At 39.3% G+C, this 24,759-nt stretch overlaps 1 protein-coding gene across 1 annotated transcript in view; it reads right to left on the bottom strand.

The window, feature by feature from the left end:
- Window positions 1-24,759, bottom strand: part of PCCA (propionyl CoA carboxylase, alpha polypeptide) — a 295,541-nt gene that overhangs the window by 128,673 nt on the left and 142,109 nt on the right. The window contains exons 17-18 of the mRNA XM_010578343.1: window positions 19,078-19,188; window positions 8,888-8,990 (exon numbers count right to left, since the gene is read on the bottom strand). Coding sequence (XP_010576645.1) covers window positions 8,888-8,990; window positions 19,078-19,188 — 214 coding nt within the window. The remainder of the gene's footprint in view (window positions 1-8,887; window positions 8,991-19,077; window positions 19,189-24,759) is intronic.

Here is a 24,759-nt window from a genome sequence, read left to right as displayed (position 1 = left end):
TGAAAATGTCCATTTTATTTTTGTAATCATCTATAATAAAGTACTCTAAATTCGTTATTATTCTCATTTCCTACAAGGTGGACATAGCCTGTTGTTCATGCCATGATGGTTTACATGTACAGGAAAAACTGACACTTAAAAATTATGTATTTCTTTAATCAATTGCATCATCCCATTAAAATCTAATTTTTATGTACATAAATCACTTGCTATTCAGCTTACAGTTCCACACACATATCTGGCAAGCAGTCTGAAGCAGGCTGACAGGTATAGGCCAGACATTTCACTTCTTAAAGTCATGTTATCGCATGGTTAATTCTATATTTGCATTAATTTGATTACAAGCACTTACAGGTAAAAGTAATCCAAAAGTGTAGGTCTAAAGATTATAGTATAAGCCTCTGGAAGGTTTTTTCCAGAAGAAAAATATTTTTGCCATTCTATGGATGCTTGTCTCATTCAGCCATTTGGGATTTTATTAATAATCTTCTCATTACTATATTCATCTTCTGATTTCTTATTTTTTTATTTTAAGTAAGGCAGTTTCTGTGAAGACTTGACACTGAAATCAGAGACTTCATTACCCTGCAAAATATATCCACAGTTCAAAGTATTTAAGAGGGTTAAACAAAATGCAAACATTTAATGCAACATTAAGCATGTGAAATAAAAACTTGATTGCCTAAAGAAAGCATGCTATGCTGTTACCCTGGTGACAGGTTAAAAAAGGATTGTGAGCTGAATGGCTGTATGATATGAAATTAAAATGTTTCACATTGAACAATCCAAAATGAATTGGGAAAGGTTAGAGCAGAGGAGAGAGAAATCAATTCTCCAATGGCAATGGTGAATGGAAGTGAAGTCTGAATAGGATTTGCCAGTGGGGTGCAACAGCTGCCAAATATCCTGCAGCCAAAGAATTACAATAATACTGATGAAGTGTGCAAGAGCTTTTGGAATCATTGCAGGGAACAGAGAAATACTCCTACAATAATGAGGCCATTCTGTGTCCCATCCCACTTTCGCAGTTGAATCAAAGGAAAAAGAAACGGTTGAAAATTGTAATACTCAATAACAAAGGTATAAATGAATTATCTATCCCTTCAATCAATATCTTACATTTAACTACAGCCTTTGTGAACCATGAAGCAAGCATGCTGAAGAATGGACAAATCAAGACACATACATGTAAAAGTATGCAGACAATATTGACTAAGAGACTTTTTCTTCCCATATATTTTGTTGACAGCATTTCTACTGCAACAGCATCCAGAATAAGCTATACACTACACAAACAGCAGGACACAACCAGTGCCTCAAGGAACTTCACAAGGTAAGGTGCTGATGTTCGTGCTTATCTTTTTTATGTTAATAATCCTAGGAAAGAAACACCAGTAAAACTTCTCACATGAATGCAGTCACACATGCATTTACTAAGCTTAGAGTCCCACAAAGTCAAGAAAAACTTTGCCCTTCCATAAAAACCTCCAACACAACTTCATTTATGCCCTTCGAAACTCCAAATAAAATACACAGATGGAGAGGAAAAACCATGCTAAAAATAGCTCTAAAAAGACCAGAGAGCACGTGGCAATTAGCACACATCTTGTTAGTTCTACGGTTTCATGCATACACTTTTTACACACCAACAGATATTAAAGAACATGTTTAGGAGATGTAAACCTGCCTGAGAGGAAAGAATTGTTGGTCTTATAAAAGGGATCAAAGGAAAGAGAGAGAGGCCTTGTGGTAAAGAGAGGATCTTGCAGTAGAAGAGGTTGTAAGCAAAGCATGGATGAGAAAAGGGCCAGATTCACAACTAAAAAAGCCAGGAATATGGGAGCACAACAGAAAACATTCACATATGTATACTACATATATTCAAGTTTCAACATTAAGTGAACAGTAGCCACAGAAGCTATAAAGCTCCTATAGCAGCTGCTGTTTTCCCAGCAGACATGGTGAAAATAAAAAATGAACATAGGGACTTAGCCAGGTCCATTTACTTTGGTGAACAGCTTTCCCACCAGCAATCACCTCAGCAAGATGCATGCCGCTGCTTTGGGGATCTTCCCAAGAGATGCTCAGCAAGGTTCAAACTTTTCATAATGATTATCTTCATAATGATTTCATAATGGTTATCAACTCTAAAAATTGAGCAAGAGTGGATTCCTGAGTGCCCGGGACACCTTTTTCCCTACCAATGACATAGGGATGACAGGCTATGAAAATTTCCCATAACAGACCATTCTGTTTCTGCAATATTTGTTCATAAATCATATGGAACAATGGCTGTGCTTTCGAACTACTACATAAATACCTGGTATTACTTATGTTATCAATTCTGATTCCATTAATTTAATCCAATTAAGGAAAAAATGATACATACATTCTGTAGAAACAGTCATAAATGCTGCCTTGAAATGTCCTACTTCAACTTTTGTATTTTACATAGAAGTTCATTTCCACTGGCCAAAAGTACCCGTTTCATGTATTTGCATCTACTTGTTTGTCTCTAGCACATATAATCCTCTTTCCATGATAAGCAAATGAACAATGTAGAAGGGTGAATAATACCAGATTTTAAAGACAGCTAGAATATTATATAGGGCAGCTGGTTTAGCAGTGATTAAGCAAGATTACCAAAAAAAGTAATTATTTATGAGAGGTCAAAAGAACAACATTAAGTAACACCTAAAGAGACAAGACAGAATTGTCACAACCAGAAAAGCTCATTATAAACAAGGATATTGCATGAAAAAAGTGAGAACAGAGTCTTAGTACCTTGCTAGTCTATGGGGAAAGAAAAAAACCACGGTGGAATAATGGTCTGAAGCTGCAGTAGTTACATAAACATATCAAGGACTTTCAAAGGCATAACTGTAAATCATGAAAAGAATGTTTGACTTGTTGACCAGGGGACCAGAACAGTAAGGATAAGAGAGCGTTATTTTCATGAGCTAAGGATGACTGTGTAACTCCAAAGTGAGGGAATAAAGAAAGCCACAAGTGGGCTGGACTTAGTCATCCTTACCAAATGAAAACAAAGTGTTTTATCTTTATATCACACTAGAGGGTATTTGTAGGGTAAGGCAAAGTATAAATATTTAGCTGTACTTGCAATAACTGTTCACATTATTACTGTGGTTCAGGGGCGTGGAATAAAAATCACGTAATGCAACTGAGACAATTCAGCAGCGCCTGTAACTGTGCTGCAAGGAAGAACTCTCCCTCTTTCCAAGCAGCCAGTTCGGATGACACCAGTGAACTTTCCTGACATCATCTTCCTTCTTCTTAAAATCAGTATAACATAACCTTATTTGTGCTGCTCCAGCAGTGCAGCAGAGCCAGAAAGCTCTCCTATTGGGCAGCTGACCATCCTTCCATATGGGGAAGCCCTAGGCTGGCAAAGAGCTGGCTCTGTCCCAGACTCCAGCAGGGTAATAGGTGTAGTCTATGTGAAAGCAAGCATGCCCGAGAGGTGCGGGGCTTCACCGCTCTCCCAGCGGTTCCCTCGCTGCCCTAATCATGCAATGGCAAAGCAAAGCAGGCATCCGAACAGTCATTACTAAGTGTACCTGAGGATTTACATCAATATATCTATACCAGATCAACCCAGACGTGAACCTACAATAATTCATTAAATAAAAAGCTAAATATATCCATTTCTGTTCTTGCAGTTCACCAGTCGTGTTATGTCCACTGCACTGGACCCCTGGATTTTCAGAATTTTAGAACATACAAAAATTCAGCCCAGCTACTTCACAACTTGACAAAAACTTGCTTGTATTTTATCTGTAATTTCTCACTATACACTTACCCATCCTGTGAAAGTATTATTTTATGCTTAGAAAGCATCATCCACTTTAGGTCTCAGAATACTTTATACATGTTGATAAATAAATATTTACAAAACCTCAATAATGCAGTAAAGTATTAAGGCCATTTTGCCTTTTTGTAAACCGAGGCCCAACCCAACTGACTTCTCTAAGGTCCCACAAGAACAGTTAGAAGTTTAACTCAAGACTCCCTAATCCCAGTCTTCTATATTAAACACACAAGCAAGAAAAACCTTTAGGGTTTTTTGCTAGCAATATAGAATATTTTCCAATGTGTTACCATCTTTTTGCATGTAGTATCAGGTAATATGGGCATGCAGCCTCACTGTTTTTTTCCAAGTCATAAATGATGAAAGGGTAAAACCCATAGCAAAATTAGGAAAATACACTTAGCAGCCAACACAAGCAACGCATAGGAAGTGCTGTAGGCAATTGGGTTTAGAAGTATAAACATCACATTAGTAGACCCATGAGATAGCATGATGTAGCCACACCTGGAGAGTCACTCTCCTATTCCCCTCCCAACCCACTAATGAAAACAAGCCTGAAGCCAAAATGTGAAGATTCAACTGTACAACATCATTTTTGGTCTCAAAGGCTAACTACATCAAACAGACATAAAATAAGCTGGATTCACTTCAGCCAAAATATGTTTCCACTTGAAACAAGATCGAGTTCTGTCTAGAAGACCTTGGGATTTTACTAGATGCTGTAAATCTGTTCAGCAGCTGTGGGTGGCACCAGTTTCACAATAAACTGGACTATGGAGTAAGTAGGAAAAGTCCTAGGTAAAATAACTGAAAGCTGAACAATGAAACAATCATCAATCATTCATGGCTCTTTCCTGTAGGAAACATGGGCCCCTATTATCTGGATGTAACAGTGAAATATTCACATTAGTATCTGGCTCACGAAATACCAAGATTTTCATTAGCTAATCATCTTTAAAAAAAACAAAACAAAAAAAACCAAACCAAAACACAACAACACACCCCACAACAACGTTCTTCCCAAGAAAACTGGCTGAATAACAACCAGTTAAATTAAAAAAAAAAAAAACACAGAAAATCTCTAAATATTCGTTGCATAACAAAGTAAATGTCTGTATTCCTGTAACTGAGCATGCACAGGTCTCCAGCAGCTGCTCTTGCTAAAGTTTGGCGAATTACTCCTAGGAGACTGTTGGTGAGAGACCAGGGGCACATACCAATGCAGACAGTGGAAACTCACCTGTGAGTGCTCCACCCAAATCATAATACAATTTATTCTAACACAGGAAAGGCAAACTGGCCTTCACCTTGTGGCCTGTATTAACCTCCACAACACACAAACTACTGCAACAAAGAATCCCACTACAGGGGTCACATCTAATTGACGCTAGCTGAAGAAAGTTGGGTGTTTGATCCTTAATGAGGCAACAGCTCGCTGATCATCAGAGCACGTTCCAGCAAGAACCTTACAGTTGATGATTCAGTCACCCAGGGCACTGCAAAACGTGTATTTTCCAGTCACATCCCCGCAAATATCATCAACTGTAGAGGAGAACCCCCATCATGAGACTGCTACTAGTCTGATCTGTGGCACAGAGCTAAGGCCCACCTCTGCACCCCTTTTATGAGCCATCCTCTGCTCACCTCCTCCTCCTTGCTACACATTCCTACTCTTGTAGCTCTTCCAGAATAATTTCACTTGTCATGAGTACTTAACCTAGTTCTGTAAGAATGATCTAAAGTATTATAAAACTGTTTCTATACTAATACAGGTCATTTTAGCAGAACCAGAGTAGAAAGCAACTCCACACACAATCACACCTGCGTACCTGGGGAAGGAGGAGGAAAGCCAGAGACCAAGGGAGAAGCAGGCTGGGACAACAATTCCTTAATCTGGCTCAGCTGCCTTTCATCTGATTACAGTCTCAGTAGCCCTGACAGTGAAAGGTGGAGCTTCTGTGAAGACTTCGAGCATGGTTCTTTCTGTCTATATGACTAGAATAACAATCCTGAGCTTGGGCTGAATAAATCATGGGGAAAAAAGGGAACCCAAAATACCCCTACAGTTCTGAAAAGAATGCATATTACAAATATGGCTCCCAAAAGGGAAAAGAAAACAAACAAAAAATAAAGAAAAGCATATAACTCAAGTTCAGCAGAAAACTGTCTATTTGACAGCTGTGACAAGCTTAGAAGAAATAATGCATGATTTCAAAATACTACTTTTCAGTGCAATTCCTTACACAAAAATTCCTCAATTGCTTTCAGTGCATGCAAAAGAAAAAAAATGCTGTCAACATAAATAGTGCCAGAGAGCTGAAATTTTTAAGATGATGATCAACATGTCAATGTACTTTTCCAAACCATTAGGACAATGTTATGAATCAACTTTGGAGCGTGCAGTCTGTCTAATCTGCTTACATGCTCCAACATGGATTTAAAATTCACACAGACTCCAAACACCCAATTCTGCCACAGTGAACCGCATCCAAGATTACAACTGGCCTTTTTGGTTTGTTGCCAGTAGCACAGGTTCCTACTCTGCACTTTTTGTTTACTAGTATTTTTCAAACAGATTGCAGTCATACCAATAGAGATGTGCTTTCTGTGGCCACAATCCTGCTCCCTAAAAAGTACCCACGACATGGAACACCTTCAAAAACAAGTCAGATGCAGTTTCGGTAAGTTGAGGACATGCCATGAAGGATCCTTGATGGGACTGCAGTAACTTGTATGCTCCACAGTCCTCAGTCCCCTCTAGAGGGAGTCCACTAGCTGCTCTAAGGAATGGAGAACACCGTCCAGGACACTGCACAATCCTTTGACCTCATTCTGCCTTCGCTTCTTTGACTGTTCCTCTGAAGGAGCTGCATGATTTTGAGGAAAGGGTATCATTATCAGGTTTGGTTTGCTTCAGAAGTAACTTACCAGTAAGCCTTTTTTGCATTATCTTGTCCTTACTTGGCCTCAAACAGGCAGCTTTACTATCATTAAAACAAGTAGATATAACAATATACGTGGATTGAAACTGTGACCTATTCAATAAGAACTACACTTGGCCACCACTTGGAGAAAATTTTAAAGCTCAGCATCTGAAGCATTCATTCCAGATCTGCATATACCTCAGCAAAGACCATCCTTTGACAGCTGAGCTGAACGTAAGTACACCCCATCATGGCAAGAGAAAGTGATCTTCCCTGTACTGAAAAGATTTGTTAGCTTCACCATTTAAAATCTGAAAAATCAGACCTTTATCTAGTCTTAGAAATTTCATGTGGTCAGACTCTGCTGCCTTCTCTGCTCATGGAGGAGGAATATATGCTAGGGAGTTGAGACTCCAAAAATAAGCTAATTTTTTTCAAAGCAGGGGTCTATATTTTTTCCCCTAATGCAGCACAAAAAGAGATGAATGACCATGCCTGATTGCTCAATGCAATACTTCGTTTGCATATCTGATATCTCAGTTAAAATAGTTGTATATGTCTTTTCTATTAAGATGCAGAAACACCTAGTACTGAAAGAAAATACTTGCAATAGAAAGAAAACATAAAAGATTCTTCAAAAATTGGAGTCCTGTCCTTTTTTTTTTAGCAAGTAAGAACATTTTACAGGCCAGAGGGAAAAAATCTCCAATCAGAGCAGGGAATACAATAGCAGTTTGAGAATCACAACTCAAATCAACAATTCCTATCCTTTCTCTAAGTACAAAGTAATCCATTACTTCTCTATAGCTGTACCAGACTACTGAACTTCCTACGCTTGCCAGTAAAAACTACAATCAAAGCTCCTCCTCGTTTTCCCTCATTCATCTTTTATTTAGGGAACAGTGGCCTTCGAGTGTCTGTTCTTCTCCTTATGCCATTTGGTATGGAAGATATAACTCTTGGAAGGAAATAAAAAGGTGCTTTATTTTCCCCTATAGGTGCATAAGGCAAGCAATGACCTAGGCCTACATATGCTATATATTACAAAGCCGTTATGCTCGCCCTAAGTCTCTCTTTTTTTTTTTCTTTTTTTCTTTTTTTTTTTTTTAACACCATATGGTACTATTTATCTTTGTGGGTACAAATAAAAATAAAGACTTCTTGAAACCACATTTGATTTATTCCTGACCACTGTAAAATCAGTAATAGAATACACTGTCAAACCACTGGCATGGAATGTGAATAATGTCTATCCTGCATTCTGACTTCCCTCTCACACAAACACACACACACGCAACTACATTAAAGAACGTGAGGCAAGAAGAAAGAGTCATGCTGAAGGTAGGATTCACTGTTGCAACAAGCATTGCAAACACCAACTACCCAAGCAAGTTTCACAAATTCAATTGTTCTAATAGAAGGTCTCAAGGCATCGACAATGATGGGCCAGAGGACAACAAAAGCTCAAAACATGCTAGAGGAAAGCAGCATATTCTTCCAAAAAGCCGAAGAAGTGAGTTAGTATTTTGACACAAGCTACTGCAATGGCTGGCCAGTTAACAGTACTACCTAGGTTACTAGCAGCTACTATCCAAAAGAATGAGGGAGTGGGGAAACAAGAACACCAAAAAACATACTTAAAGCAAGGTGCTGACTCTTCCAGCGTTTACCAGTCAGAAGTGTTTTTAGAGTTGGACCCTAAACTATTAAGATTCTTCATCAAGGTAGCAAATTACTCACGAATCCACAATATTTTAAAGCTCTGTAGCTGAATATTCATATTATCCCAGAGTGCTTAGATCGCTTCAAAAGGGCACATGGGAAATTTGTGATGCTCAATTTGTGGTTAGTTACTAATGCAGCAACATTTTGCATTAATGAAACTCCTGATGTGCATTAATTACTGTACTGGCTTGTAACACATTTTTGCGCCTATTAGTTTGCTAATATGTAGAATAAAAATAATCACGTATGACTTGTGTGAGTAGGGAAATGTGAGCCACAACTCATTTGAATTTAGAAAAAACAGACTATATTAAGAAACCATGCAGTTTCTCACCAGTGTCTCTCATGCATGAGAAGATGCCATTAACAAAACGCATCAGCACATCTGAGTTCCTAGAAACAAACTTACCTTGGAGTCCCTAGAAATCGCTGTGATCTCAGTTGTTCAGCCACGTACAAAGACGCTGCTGTTGCCAGTAGTTCTCTTCGTTCAAGATCTGTCAACTTGTGTCCTAGTTTTCAGAAAGCAGTTAAAAAAAAAAAAAATTAGGTACTGCAGACACAGAAAGTAACAACTACCAGTGACGACACTGCTCAGTCCTTATACATGAAACCTACATTTTTCCCTCTGAATTAAGATGAGGCTTAGCAGAGCAGACACTCTGCATTTCAGAGTTTAAATTGCATGTTTTCATACAGACCAGCCCTACTGCTAACACTGGTATCTCTGTTAAAAACAATTTGACAACTGAAAGAAAAAAAACCGAACGATACTGCAGCATCTTGTTTTCGTTACTGAAATGTCACTGGTTGACATATTGTGCCTCATGCTGGTAAGGAATCCATCTGCACATTAGAACTTACTCAAAATATACAGCATTCTTTCTCAGTACTTTACCTTGCAAAGGCTACAGATCTTCCAAGCAAAAGGGATAACGCAACAGTATAAACCCCAGAAATAAATGGGGATAAAACTACTTGTCAGCCCTGGGTCACTTAGTGCCATTATGTGTAATCATCAGTTTGCAACTAACAGAGTCAAAGTCATGTTTGGCACTTCGTAAGCAGAAAAATGGCTCAAAGTAGCCTACAATCTGAAGGCAGGCAAGCTAATAAAGATTTGGACAAAAAGGTGCAAAGCAGGGTGATTGGAAGCAGGTTTTCTCCCAACCTGGTCTTGTTGCAGAAAGTGAAGGTTAATTAGAAATTCAATTGTCCATTCAGCAGGCTAAAAGACAGAGCACAGTGACAGAACTTTGCCCTTCCCATCTTTAGGTTAGAAACCACACAACACAGATTTGGTATGAAAAGCTGGCAAATAGGTGGCCAAGACTGGTGTCACCAGAGAAGTAAAACAGTCAAAACTGATGTGAGAAGGAGCAAAAGGACAAGTAAAATACCCAGTCCATAAGGCAGTAGCAGGAAGTTAAAGATGATGTAGAAGAGGACAAGAAGTGCAAAGCTGAATTGTCATGGAGAAAAAGAGGCAAACTATCCTCAGGAGGGAGATTTTTGCACAGATGAAAGCAAGCGTGTTTCAAAAAGCCATGGGGGAGGATAACACAATAAATAAAGTTAAAAAAAAGATAAAGGTTGAGACTGAAAGACTCAGCTGAACTCAGGTACAACACAGCTCTCAAAAAGTGCTTTACATGTATGTATCACAACCAATGCCATCATCCATGGCAAGTATGGATTTCACATGAAGGGATGGGGGAAGAGGGAGGGGAAGGGGTTTAGAAGGCTGTATTTCCCTGAGCAACTCTACCCGGGCGGGGAGGGGGGCACGTTCGCTTCCAGTCCTGCAGCAGAGAAACAGTTACACAGCTCCGTTCTACATCTCCACTCTCCCATCACCTCAGTGCTACTGTATGTAATGTTAATTCACGTGCCCCAGTACCGGTCACCAGCAAGTGACAATTTCTATCAGCAGCATAAAACAAGACTAATACAATCCTCTAGAAAACCCAGAATGGAGCCCTCTGAAGAGGACTGGAGCAGACTTCACAGTAACAAGTGCATGATTTCAAAACAGGACGTCTTCTGCACAGGACCCATCACTCCACTGGGCTTATTAAATATGAATAGGTAAAGAGGCTGCTTGGAGTCTACCTCAGCAATGCAATCACATGCCATGGTGATGGAAACACACTCATTACAGTTCCAGCCAATAGTAAAAAAGGAGCTGTCACAGGCCAAAAAATTTAAAAATAACAAAAGCCAGCAATTCTGCATCAGTCTATTTTTAATTTAGTCCACGTTAACACATTCTGGCTAAAGATTACTGCAGCTTCCTTTGCTCAGTATTTATTATTTTTTATCTGCCTTGAAATGGAAACTCTTCACTTTAACAAATGCATGCAGAAATACAAATGCTGAAAGGTTGAGGAACTGGCTTGAGAAACAAACTTGATCCTTCCTTTGCCAGTTACTAGAAAAACTGATTGCAAAGCGAAAGTCAAAAAATGCTGAACTTCTGTACTATTTGTGTATATACACACACACACGTGTATATATAAGCCTTAAATAATTATACAATGCAATGACATCAACTATCTGGCTCTGAAATGTGCTGATTTTCCAATTGTTTACACACAGTGAAGAAGCTCTGCGATCATTTTTCCAAAATGCTGTATCTAAAATTGATTATTTGTTTACGTGTCTCAGCTAAAGATACATCAGGAATCTATGCTAAAACCTTTGCTTTTCAGTCACCCTGCCTAACACCCATGACAAGTCCGAGTGACCAAAACTGCATGTTCCCACCTGCTCCAACACACACTGCTGGTATCAACTCATATAAAGGAACAAGGTAAAACTAGAAAGATCCCAGTTTGAAGGTTTTATTGCATGACCTTCATCTTGGATAAAATCAATAACTGCTCTTGCACTTGCTGTGCTGCTAAAACTATTTTCTCCCTGTATATTCAATAGAAATCAAACTCCAAACAGTGAACAAAGGTCAATAATTTAAAACAGGTTAACAACTGATCAAGAGTTACATTCACCACCTTATTATCACAAACACGAAAAAAATATTTATCCACTTTCTCTATTTGTCACTATTAGCATTAGTTGCGGCATAGATGTGGCAAGCAGAAAACCCATCATGACTGTAGTATCCAATGTGGGATTTCTGGGAGATAATATAAACTGTTAACAAGAACATACCAAAATTAGGTTTTGGTCTTTGGCAGTAAATATACAATCCTACCACAGAATGTCCTTAGCATAACTTTGGAGGCATACCTCGAAAGCTTGATTAAAGGCTGCTTCCTAAGGATGGCAATTTACCTTTATTACACAAGACTGACTGCTGTCAGTCCTGCCTTAGTTCTCTGAACTCCAGTCCCATTTCCCTTGCCTTCTGCTCTTGCTCTGCTGCTACGCTCAGCAGAATTTTAAACAGTTTTGAAGTTAAGCTTTCAATTACATTACTATATTTGGAAATACACAAACGTTCCTGATAGTGATACCTTTGTTTCACTTCAAGTATTATTTTACTTTAGAAGCCACCCCTCAGGATTTCAACTGGGTGTCTTGAGGTACAAGTTAATATTCACCATCAATAAAGATATAACAACGCAGCGTTTCACATTCACCACGCAGAAGATTGATCTGAAAAGTAACGAAGCTACCTCTGGGGCATTTCTCCAAGTGCTGCCTTCATAGGGAGTGAAATGTGTAAAGGAGCAAAGGTTCCCCAGCTTCCAACGTGGGAAGTTCTGCCGTTGCTCTTTCCTACTGTCATCACTGCAGACTCCTGCACTACACAGAGATTTCATCTCCACCATAAAATGTAAATCAGCTCCCAAATCTCTCTGCTCAACCTGGGATATACTTCTCCATTATCACTATCATCACTGAGCTGAATTATATAAGGTGAACGTAAAACAGGATTAATGGCTATAAAATTAAGTCACAGCTAAAGGAGTGGAAACACTGTTCTTCATACTATTTAAAACTAGACCGCACGCATCTATTAGTACTAAATGACAGAACCCTGTTCGGAAGGAAGACAAGGAAAAAGTATTTCTCTCTCATTTCCCTGATGTTATGATTGCTTAAATCAATATTATCCCAGTATCCCCCAAGCTGAGTCAAAAAGGTTCATGCAATTACTTTACATAACCAACTTCAAATTAAATTACATAAAAGGTCATTTTTCCCATAACAGCCTCATTTGCATTTTGCCCTAGAAATGTGTTTCCTACTATCAATTACCGGAAAAAAAACAAACAAAACAAACAAGCCCTGGTTATGCATCCCAGTCTGTTACTTAATACTTGAAAAGTGACTGTTTTCTGATTGGGAAGAACAAAAATCTAAAGCAAAATGGGTAAGATAGAAAGTGCAATGCATAATTCAGATCCATACCAATGCAGGCAATGTTTATATCATTCCTAGGTTCTGTTTTGGCTCAAGTTTTTCCCCAGTGGATTTTGAAGTTGACCATTAGAGACAGCATGTATACCAAGTAGGCTGAGGCAGAATACAAAGCTGGATGTTATTAAAGGGTTTAATTTCTTCTGAAGTCCAGCAGAGCTTTGCTCCACCCAAACGGTCATGGTAAAAGACAGACAATATTGTCTGCATATGCAATCTCAAACCATTCAGAATAGTGAAGAAGTACGTCTCTCAGAGAGCTCATGATAACTTATAAGATGGATGCTACAGCACAGAGAAAGAAAACCTCGGTTTTGAATTCAAAAGGGATTACTGACAGTCCAAGAAATGTTTCTTGGCTTCATCTGCCAGAAAGAAGAAAGTCAAGTAAGATGTTAAGTCAATTTTTATAATCCAGTAGCTTCATAAAATGAAGACAAAGATTAGATTCCAGTGTGGAGAAGATTAATAGAATTAACAGCAACCATCCTCTCCCTTCCTTCTAACACTAACACAGCCAGGGGAAGTTGCATTCCCCCCTCCAACTGAAAACAGAAGTCACCAGACTTAAATTTAAAAGTCATATCTACAGTCCCAATTCATCTAAAAAGCACTTTCGTTCATAACAGAATCATGGAATGACTGAGCTTGAAGGGTCCTTGGGAGGTCTTTAGTGTATTCAGTGCACCCCCCCCACTCCACCAAGCAATCTCAACACCAAATTCAGACCAGGTTGCTCAGAGGTTTGTGCAGTCAGGTTTTGAGTATCTCCAATTTATGACCACTATCTTGCTCTGCTGCTGTGCAACTCACTGAAGAGCCTGGCTTCATCTTCCTGGGAACCCCTCAGAGGTACAAGAAGGCTGCCACTAGGCTCACCCTAAGCTTTCTTATTTCCAGGCTAAACAAGCCTTGTTCTCCCAGCCGCTCCTCACAGGTCCTCTGTGCCAACCCCACCACCACCCTGGTGGCTCTTCGCTAGACTTACTCAACTTTATTGACATCCTTCTTATATGCGTGAGAGGGTTAAAACTGGACACAGTATGCTAGAGGTGGTTTAGTAAGTGTTGAGTAAAGTGGATTAATCATTTCCACCAACCCACATAATTATAACAAACACAGTGTACCTAAAAGCCTTCACCTCACACACAGTCTCTCGAGCCAATACACAATTGCAGGAGGGAGAGGTGCTTCCTCCTTCTTCCTTTCTGTATTAGAAATCAGTTAACATAAAGGATTGTCCATCAGAACTTCTGCTCTTCCTCACCACCCAAATGAAGTAAACATGCTAGAAGAGGGGAAGTAAAGGATTCTTTTTCCTTTTTTCCCCTGTGTTGTGGTATGACTTTTGTGACAACCTCTTGGAAAATGCCCCATTTCTCATTTGTGCAGCTTATCTCTCCAAAAGTGACCAACCAAGCTGGTTTTGGTTTGTGTGGCGGGTGAGGGTCGGCAGGGACGGCTCCTGCTGGAAGCTGCTGGAAGCTTCCCCGGCTGGGAGCCGGACCCGCCTCTGGGAGAACAGATTCCAGAGGGGAAACCTGCTGGGAGTCGGGGGATTGGGGTGTGAGAGGAACCCCTGTGCAGATCCCGAGGTCAGGGAGTGAGGGGAGGAGGTTGATCCCCACGGAGGGGAGCGGGGGAGCAGATGCCCACCTGCAGCCCGGGGAGAGAGGAGCCCACGCCGGAGCAGGGGGTGGGTGCCCCACAAGATGGCCGCCGCTCCCTGGGGAAGCCCGCGCTGGGGCAGCCTGGGACTGAAGGACTGCGGCCTGCGGGAGGGACCTGTGCCGGGGCAGTTTGTGGAGGACTGTCTCCCATGGGAGGGACCCCACGGCGGAGCAGGGGCCGAGCGCGGAGTCCTCCTCCCCCTGAGGAGGAAGGAGCGGCAGAGACAAGGGGGGAGGAACCGACCCCAGCCCCCGTCCCCTGTTCCCCAGGGAGAGAGAACCGGGAGTGGGGCTGAGGCGGGAAGGAGGGAGGGCGGGGGGGAAGCTGCTCTCGGGTTGGGGTTTACTCCCCATTATCCTTGGTTTGGTTCGACTGGTAGCAAATTAAATTGATTTTGTTTCTTCCCCAAGCCGAGCCTGTCTTTTGCCCGTGACCATAAGCAGTGAGTGATCCCTCCCTGTCCTCATCTCGACCCACGAGCCTGCCTTTATATTTTCTCCTCATCCCACTGGGGCCGTGGCCGGGGTGGGGGGAGTGAGTGAGCGGCTGCGTGGTGCTTTGTTACCGGCTGGGTTTAAACCACATCTCAAATGCTTGTGTCATCATTTAATAACCAGGAGGAGTGGACCACTAAAAAAAAATAAATCTCAATATTATAACAGATATCCAGGAAAAACTTAACTGTGAGACAGACTGAACCACAAAGAATGAACCAATGAATAGGATGCTAACCTTAGGATACTAACCTAAGGATCCTGGAGTTTAATTTGTTCTTTGTCAAAGACTCCTCTTGGATCTTTGTGAAAACAGAGATACTTTCTGTGCCTACAAAATAGGGATAATAGATAGTATATTCCTTTCTCACCATGCGGGAGGTGCAGAGGAAGGAACAGAGACATCCCAGGCTGCCTGGAAGCTGTAGAAGCACAGCTCATCTGACAATACTCTTACCTAGGAGTATGGGCTACTCCTGCATGCTTGGCAAACATTTTTATTCTGTGAGCAAAGTGCTTGGAGGCCACTCTAAGACAGATGTATTGGTGTCGCCTGACCTAATCAGGGTTGCTGCACACACCCTCAGATCCACACTCCTCCCAAAGCACGCATATGTGCTCAGAGCAATGACCCACTCCAGCTGACCCACTGCCAGCCGGCATTCTAGCCGTCCATCCCTCGTACAGACAACAAAAGGGTATGGCAGCAGCTGTTTTCCCACACTAATCATACCCTGAGCAAGGTTACTTTCAGCACAGCAATATTTTAAAATAACTTGCAATAAACAAATTGGTTTTGTTAATGAGTGCTTATTTAAAGAAGGGAAGAAAAAGAGTTAAACCCTAATCACGAAAATTACTAAACATTCCCATTCTAAATGTAATTTGAAGTGGGCATCACAGGTTAATGGAAAAGCTGCCAAGATATTTCTAATAATTAATTTTTTCTTAACTTATAGTAAAAGCCTTCTAATAAAGGACTTATAATGAAACCCCTGAAAATGAGCCTGGAAAACAAAGCATCTCTTACTTAACTCTTAAGCAAGACTAAAGTTAATATTTATATTTGAAGACAAATGCGCATTAAGAAATGGGCCAGTACTTCATGCAGTCACCAGAAAGAACACAGCTGACATTCATTACTTGCCATCAATGTAGGCCAACAGTGACAATTGTGTAGTTTATAAAAGAAACACACTGGACTGTGCTCAAGCATTAATATAGCACACATCCTCACTGAAATTTTTTTATGTCTTAAGTCTTCCAAATTTAAAACACTTCTGGTATGGATTCCTACTGTTAACAGCAGCACCTATTTCTAGGCATTTCCAAATCCACTTTGGCTACACATTGCCCTAATTTTTCAGATTATCCCTGATTTCTTTTACAGCTAAATGTCTTTTATAAACAATATTAAGATATATGAAGCTACTTAATTTTCAAATCCTCCTAGCAAAGTTTACCCTGGGTGTTTATATTAAAAAGTTAGTTGAAGTGAGTAGAGTTAATTTGAATTGATAATCACATAAGCTAATTTGCCTTTGTTTCTCTTGCTGAGCTTCTACCCATCATCCACCCACCACCCTTGCTTGCTTCAACAGTTCCCACTAGAGCCTTTGCAGAAATATTTTTCAATACGTACTTAAAAAACTATCCTCTAATTCAACTCACCGATTTTTTTTTTAAGCCAGAAGGGTCTGATCCAGAGCAAACTACATCATTAAAAGGGCTCTCAATTACTTCAGTGAGCTTTGAATCAGTACTCTTGACTTGAAATACAAATGCTTTGTAATAATGATATCTGCATTTTTTTATCATTAAGAAGGCTAATGTATGCTTGTATTTGATGTATGGAAGAAAAGCAAGACTTTTCATACAGCAGGACCAGGGTCTAGTCATTTCTTGTGTGCCATTCATTAGTTTCTATTATGAACTGTCACAATATCTCTTCTTGTGTCTTCTGGTGTCTAGAACAAGAGCTTATCTTTAAGACCTTGTTAATACAATATTACTGTTTACCTCAGACTGCGACAGTAATCAGCCATTTGCATCAGTATGTACGTGCACACATATATGTGCATACACAGTTCATGTCAAATGACCCCAAAACAAATTTCTTGTCATCCTGCAATTTGTGGACCAACAAGTAATTAACTTATGAGATATAGGTTAACATTCCAATATGAAATATTAAAACAAGAACAAAAGAACAAAAGACAAGAGTGCCTTTCCATGGCAGAGCAAGAGGTCTCCTCCTGGGTCAGTAAAACCTGTCCCAGCTTCTTACAAGTGACCCAGGGCCCCACCAGATACATTATCACAAATAAGGGTAAAATGGTTTCTGGTTTTATTGTTCCCAGCTGTGTGTGAGGTGAGGCTGCCTTTTCACAACATGGTGTAAACCTATCTAACATCTTGCATCCTCGCCTTTCTCCTCCATTCCCTTCTCCCCACTCTCAGCCTGCCGCTCACTTTGCACATCCCCTGAAGTTCACCAGATTCCTTCATGAGCTAAGTCAACCCAAGAACTCTCAAAAACCTACCCCAACAAAAGCAGCAACAATAAAAAAAATGCAGGTTTATAGTGGTTTAAGGAACTGAATCCACTGAGGAAAAGGACTGAAAAGTCCCAGAACCATCAAAGAGACAGGACATGGGATTCTGTATTAAAGTGTCAGGGGAGGGAGACAGACCCGCTAATCAGCAGCACTGAGCCTTCAGAGCAGATCAGAGTACCCTTAAGGCTACGCCAGATGAAAGCCAGCTGAGTTACCTGAAGATTAGTTAAGTACACCTTAGCAAAGATGCCAAAGGAACATTTGAGCTCCAACCATCACAAGCTTACTGTCACCCAAAGTGACTAAATCCTATTGCTTTGGTCACAGTCTGGAGCCAATAACAAGCTGGATGCATCAATCCCTCGTGTAGGACTGTAGCACGCAGAGTTGCCAGTTACACCATGATATCAAGTAGTTCTATGGATGAACATTCTTTGCACCAAACTCACACACTGACTCCTGAGGTAAGGAAAAATCTGTTGTGCTCCTTAATGAGACTAGAATTTGGCAAGATGCCAGTCATGTCCAGTGACTGCCAATCTGGCAGTGTCATCTCCAAAGTGGGGTGAGGATTCTGCCACATTGGATTAATGATGAATGGGGGAGAAAGGAATCTCCATGGGATTCATAAAGGACCCATGAATGATGAGCTATAAACATTGTCTTTTTTTTTTTTTTTAATAAGGGAGAGGTTCTGCCTGATGAATGTCAGCTGAGGTGTGAGGTCTCTGTAGAAGGACTGAGTCTCTGACCACACAGGTCAAGAAAGCATCTACAGCAGGTTGGCTGAGAGAGAAGACCACCTTTTGACATTTGATCCTTGTGAAAGGAAAGCAATCTATTAGTTTACTTACATTTCTCTACCAACTGTTGTTATACGTTTTTGCAACTGAGTTGTTGTAAAGAAACATTTGCATATGTGTTTACGTTAACCTAGTGTATGAGTTAATAATTTCAAGGTGATGCCCATCACTGTGTGTAATGAGTATTAAGACCAGGTTACTGAAATACTCCGATAAAATGCCAGATGCTCCAGACAATGCTACAGTGAATACAAAGGGTGCCAAAAGCGATTCTAAAGATGCAGCAGAAACTCACTGGAGAAGCAATAGTGTTGACTAAAGAGAAATCTTATCTTTAGTTAATAGTAGGAGCATTGTCTGTAATGAAGCACAATAGCATGGCAGCATTGAATCGATATTTATTTTACATATTTCATATCACCTACAAATTGTTTTTCTTGACTTTGGATGTACTTCATTTACTATTTTGTCACTACAAGTATGTATTTTGCCTCCTTGAAAGTAAAGTAACTGTTTCAATTATATTATGCATTATTTAAAAACTCTAATTGTGTGTATGCACAGATACATTTGAGGAAAAAATAGTAAAGACTGATTTGGGAACCTGTCAGTCTATAAATGTAAAGGAACAATAATCAGAAACGACACCTCTCAAGAAAAAAAGAAACATTCCCAAATGGAACAAACCTTTAAAACCATCAGGATAGACTTCAGGAAGGAATTTAGTGCTGATGTCTCCTTGAACAAAGCGTGGATGGATGATCACTTCTCGCAGTAAAGAAATATTGTGAGCCACACCTGAAAACAAAAAAATCAATACAAAACCAGGTAAACATATTAATCACAAATTACAGTAGGAGAGGACTTGTAAAAATACAAGCTCTCATCTTTGTAGAATAAATACTTGTTCACAGCTTAGAGACCATAGAACTGATGTAATCAATGCAGATATACCAGGTTTGTTGCACTCCTGCCTCAAGATACCCTCCTTAAACACTCAGTTTAATTAAGTAAACCTTCCAAACTTTCACCTCAGCAAGCCTAACTCAAACACCTAGTTAAGTCAATGACAGCAAGCACAACCAAGAGACTTTTGGTTCAGTCCTAGCAGATGTAGGCAAGACCAGAGCCATCTCCTTGAAATGACAGATTAGTCATGACCATAAGTGTCAGCACAATTCCAGTGAACCCTGGTCCACCTTGTCATCCTGCCACCTTACATACACACGCTCCTGTGGAAGATATGCGCCATGTTACACTCCAATCACGGTAATGAAAGAGAGTAAAAAGTTTTATCACTTATACATAATTTTATAACATTTTTATCATTTATAAGTCATAAGAAACTCCTATGCAACTTACAAAACAAAGAAATATATTGCTTGCTCTGTATATACCTTTATCCAACCTTGCCTGGCCAATTCTTTTATCGAATGCCCTTTCCACCTTTAGCACCATTCCATGACCCTGTTAGGCAAAAAGCACCCCCCTTGCCCCCGAAAAACATTTTCCTTAATTAAAAAATTACTTATCATAGAGCCCTTATAGCCACTTTTGTACTTCAATTCTTTGACTATACTTTTTTCTTTTTTCTGAATTTCTTCATTGCCTTTCATTTCACTTCACAGCCTGCCTCCTGTCTTTCTTTTTTTCATGTTTTTCTTTCCCTTCTTTTCCCCTACTTTTTGTGCCAACAAAGAAAGACAACTCCTAACAAACGTAATCTAAAGCTACAGAGCTCAAAGGATGCTGCCAGTGTCAGTGTGGTACTTGCACACAACACAAAGTCCTCTGCCCCTTCCTCACAGATGAGTAAAGATTAACTTGTCTTAGCAAGGAAAAGAATAAACCATATCCCATTTCCAGTGTAGGCTGGAAAAAAAAGTAATCAGGAGTAGATGTCAGCACAAGATACGTACTAAGGATAGTTAACACTGGAAAAAGATTGCCTAGGGAAAGATTCTGGAGTCAGTGAAAACATTTAAAAACAGGTTAAAGAAACACCTGTCAGGATGCAGGTATAGTTGGTACGCCTTAGTTCAGGCAGTGGGACTAGATGACTTTCTGAAATCCTCCAAGCTTTATTTTTCTTCCAATTTAATGTGGCAGTGTAACCAAGTTAGTAACTTAATGCCAAACTGCACTTTGCCAGAAGCGCTTCCAGTTTAGCACTGAATATGATGGTCATTAAAAGTCATTTCACTTCAAAAGTCTTCAAAGGAGGTGGGAGAGGAAAGGAGGTGCAAAAAAATCCCAGAGAAATAAATCCCCAGATAATAATTTAAATTATGTTCTGCCTACTGCACTCCAAACAGTTTTCAAAGAGAAGGTACTTCCTCTTTTGAGTAGCACACAGGTCATCTCTGGAAAAAAAGTTTAAGAGAAAAACCACTATCTTTATCTCAACTCTCTTTTCAATTTTGGAAAGAGATTGTAACAGAAAATTTGAAGAGCCATGATAGTTCGATCCCAACATGACTAGAGAATAACACTGCCTCATAAACATTAACATTGCTTAAGAGAAGCTGAAATAGACATGCAATTCAGGAGCATAAACTGTAAATTTATGGAGCTGTTGCATCTATTCCAGGTATGGATAAATGAGGAAGCTGCTATAGGAAAGAGGTTATCCAACCTCGGGGTGTGCACATTCTCACCCTTCAGGAAATCCAAAGTAATTCACATTCTTTCCTCTCAGCGTCAGAGGGACAGGCAGCTCCAAATCACATTGCATTTGCCAGCTCACATGAACTTTGGTGTTAGGTGCACACCATGAAGTATAAAATGCAGAGCACATCACAAACTAGTTTATCTTGTAAAAACTTGTCCGTGCACCCATAACTCTTGTAAAGCACAAGATTCTGAACTTTAAGTTTAGGTATGTTTACTTACAAGTTATTATGATTAATACAGTGAGGACATGACTCTGAAAGTTATTTGCAGATTTTTTCTAATAGCTCTAGTTTAAAATAACTTGAACAAGGATTCATTGCAAAATCAGGTCTCCCAACTGCAAATTAAGCTACTTGGATTTTTTTTCCCCTATCAAGAATCTCACCAAAGCAAAGACACCAGCAGTACAGCAACTGCGAATTGCTGGGGCTACAGAAGGAGATTCTTTTGCGCTACCATCTTCTCCCTTTGTGTTTTTCCAGTTTAGAAGCATGAATAACATTCTTGTTATTTTATATGCAGACCAGTTCAAACAGTTTTAAAGCTTTTTTTCCCCTACAGTCTACTGCTGGTGTGAATTTTCAAGCTCTCTGTGTGGCCGTCACTGAAACCACTTTCAACAGAGTCAGACTCAGCCTCACTGAATCATGAAGTCATAGCTTTAAAGATTAGTGCATGAGCCATTAAGTAGCACATTACACAACCAGTTCAATGGTGACAAGATAAAAATTTGACCATTTGATTAGAAGAGGATCAGCCTCCTTGCTGTCTGTGACCTAGATAGTTATTCATGGACCCTGATTTCACAAACACTGAATGAAACTCACATTGTATCTCCACTAAACAAAAAAAAAATTTTAAAAAATCTTATGCTAAACGACTACAACTTGGAAACAAATAAAGTCCTTCTTTGGCTACTACAAAATCCCCCCACATTTTCCCATTTGAATAGTAAGTTGAAATATCACAGAGATTTTCATCTGTTAAGTACAGCTTCAGGACTATAATTAGAAGACAAAAGAGGAGCTCTTCAGTGCTCCCCGACTTTGACTGAATCCAGGATTTAAACACACTACAATGTGTAACCAGATCATCTCATGTTTTTCTTTCCTAAACTGCTATAAGATCCCTGGTGAGATGATGGCTGATGACAGCTGACAGAGAGCTTGGTGTTTCAACTGACTGCCCCAAAAGACCTGAAATCAAAAAAAATACTATGAGTATCTTAATTATTTCCAACTCATATGCATCAGAAAAATCAGAGGCTTCTGCAATGCTTTAAGCTCCAAAATTCCTTTAACAAGTTCAATAGAGCAGACAAGCCTAGGCATTTGGGAAGCAATATAACATACATATTTTATATATGTAAATTAAAAATTTAATATGCAACAGTTTTCCTTTAAAGTATCATAAAAGGCTATCTTTATCAGTCTCCATGATCATTATGTGAGCAATGATTGTGTGGCTGATCTACTTTTCAAAAACTGAGTTGATACCTTTAGTACTGTTCCCAATCCTATGGCTTTAAAAAAAAAAAGAAAGTATCAGTGTAATCCTTCAGAAGTCTAGAAGTTTTAGATTTGCAATTTAGCATGACCTCTGTCAAAGTTCATAAGGTCTCCATCTGTGTGTGAGTAACTGCTAGGCTACAGAACTATGGACCCCTAGAGCAGCTTGCTCCTGACTACCTGCTGCTTCCAAAACACTGGCCAGACATTAGCCCCACACTCTCACAGGATCAAACAGAGGCTAACAGGCAGTGCTTATTTCATGCAAAGTTAGACACTAAACTGAAGTATATTGTATTTATGTTGCAGTGGTTTTCAGGGAATTTTTCTTTTTCTTGACCAGGTCTGCAGTCTGCCAGGAACAAAATCACATTTGTTAACCTGACAAGCCATGACATTTCCAACAAACAAACAAAATCCTCAACTATATCAATTTATTTCCCCTCCAGAAAACAAAATTTCACTTCAGCATCATTTTTTTACACTGTTAAGACTGATGCAGAACCACAGTTACAGTTATATTCTTCATTTCTCTAAGTCAAAACATAATAAAAAATAATAATCAATGTTCCTTGTACCTCTTTTTTTTTTTTTTTCATTCACTTGGCTGTATTCTTCATACAATATTACATCAGTAGAAGCTCAGTTTAAGATGTACTTCTTGGATTTAAATTTTGACACACTATTTTCCAGAACACATTTGTAAAAGAGAGCAGACTAGCAATTAACTTCTGGAGATCTAATGAAATTTTAAACAATTATATATTTATGTGTTTTATATAAAACAAACACATATTCCTGAGGTTCAATTAATCTTCCAGTTAAACTGTAGTTATTGCCTAACAAATACATGAGCACACCAAACAATCACATTGTTGACCAGAGGTGATTAGTAACGACTATTTGAAGCGGCTCTCATTAAAAAAAATAAAATTATAATCAGAAGAAATTACTCCTCATACTACCCATCTCGTTATCTTGCCCCCTTCCCCTCCTCATTCTCTGGATTACATCTGCCTTAGAACCTTGCTAAATATACCACATTTTTTATTAACTTACAAGCTGTAGGCTAACTCCTAACCCGTCTTCCCAAAAAACCACAAAGAAGAAAAAGACAATAAAATTAATTTTATAGAAAACGAAAATTTTATAGCATGTTTATAAACAGGATATCACACCACATTTTTACTCACTAAAAATCAGAACTTGGAATGCCAAGGCACAAAACCATAGGCAATGTTTTCACTATAAATATTTACTGACACTAAACATATTCAGTGTTGATTAGCCTTTTTACAGTATTAAGCTTCTGTCATCTTGACGTCTGCAAACACAAATCTGCATTTATCCATGTAAACTTAATTGGAGTCCTACATGCCTCTCTGTAGATAAGCAGTTGAATATACTTAACTTGCTGATAATTTAAAATTGTGCTAAGTGGAATAGAAAGAACTTTATCTGCATACTTACTGATTGCGAAAACATGTGGAGTACAGTACTAGAGGTTTTTCTTTTTAAAAAAATAGCAAAGCTAAATTATCACCAATCAATTTAAACGCTGAATAAGAATAAATGCTATGAAGTTTAGGAGGCATCCCAGTTGATTTCTCTAACCAAAAAATAATAAAGTATTAACGAAGCTCTGCACTGAGCATTATGAAACTGATTATGTTACTCTCCACTTAAAACAAGAACATTATCATAGATTTGCACAGACTACGAAAACATCACTTTCAACAAATGAACTTTTCAAAGTTCATGATTGCTACCCAGCTAGCCTCCATGTTTGCAAATCCAAAAGTTGCCACAATATTCCCTAAAACCCTCAACATTCAACTGTGTAATTGTCTTTCAAAGCTTGTGTTTTGCTTCAATTCACTTCAGAGCAGGCTATCTGCATACAAAGTCCCATCCCAAAGTGAGAAGAAAGGCTTTTTTAGCTTTGTAATTTCAATACACAAACATCCATACAAAGTTCTCACACGGGATCAAGTACACCACTGACCCTCAGAGCTGAACATGTATTTCAATTAAAACATTAATTCTTCTAGATATTAAAAGTCTTGACCTCACAGAACTTCTAGACCAGAATAAAGGGGGAAAAGAATGGGGGGAAAAAAGTAGATAATATATGGTAATATCGTACTGTAAAAATCATTAGTTCAAACGGAAACTAAATTTTGTACTG

The sequence above is a fragment of the Haliaeetus leucocephalus genome, unplaced genomic scaffold (genome assembly GCF_000737465.1).
Source record: "Haliaeetus leucocephalus isolate CR32 unplaced genomic scaffold, Haliaeetus_leucocephalus-4.0 Scaffold626, whole genome shotgun sequence".
In the NCBI taxonomy this organism is placed as follows: domain Eukaryota; kingdom Metazoa; phylum Chordata; class Aves; order Accipitriformes; family Accipitridae; genus Haliaeetus; species Haliaeetus leucocephalus.
The sequence above is the reverse complement of the archived record's forward strand: the minus strand, read 5'-3'. Positions and strand labels throughout refer to the sequence as shown.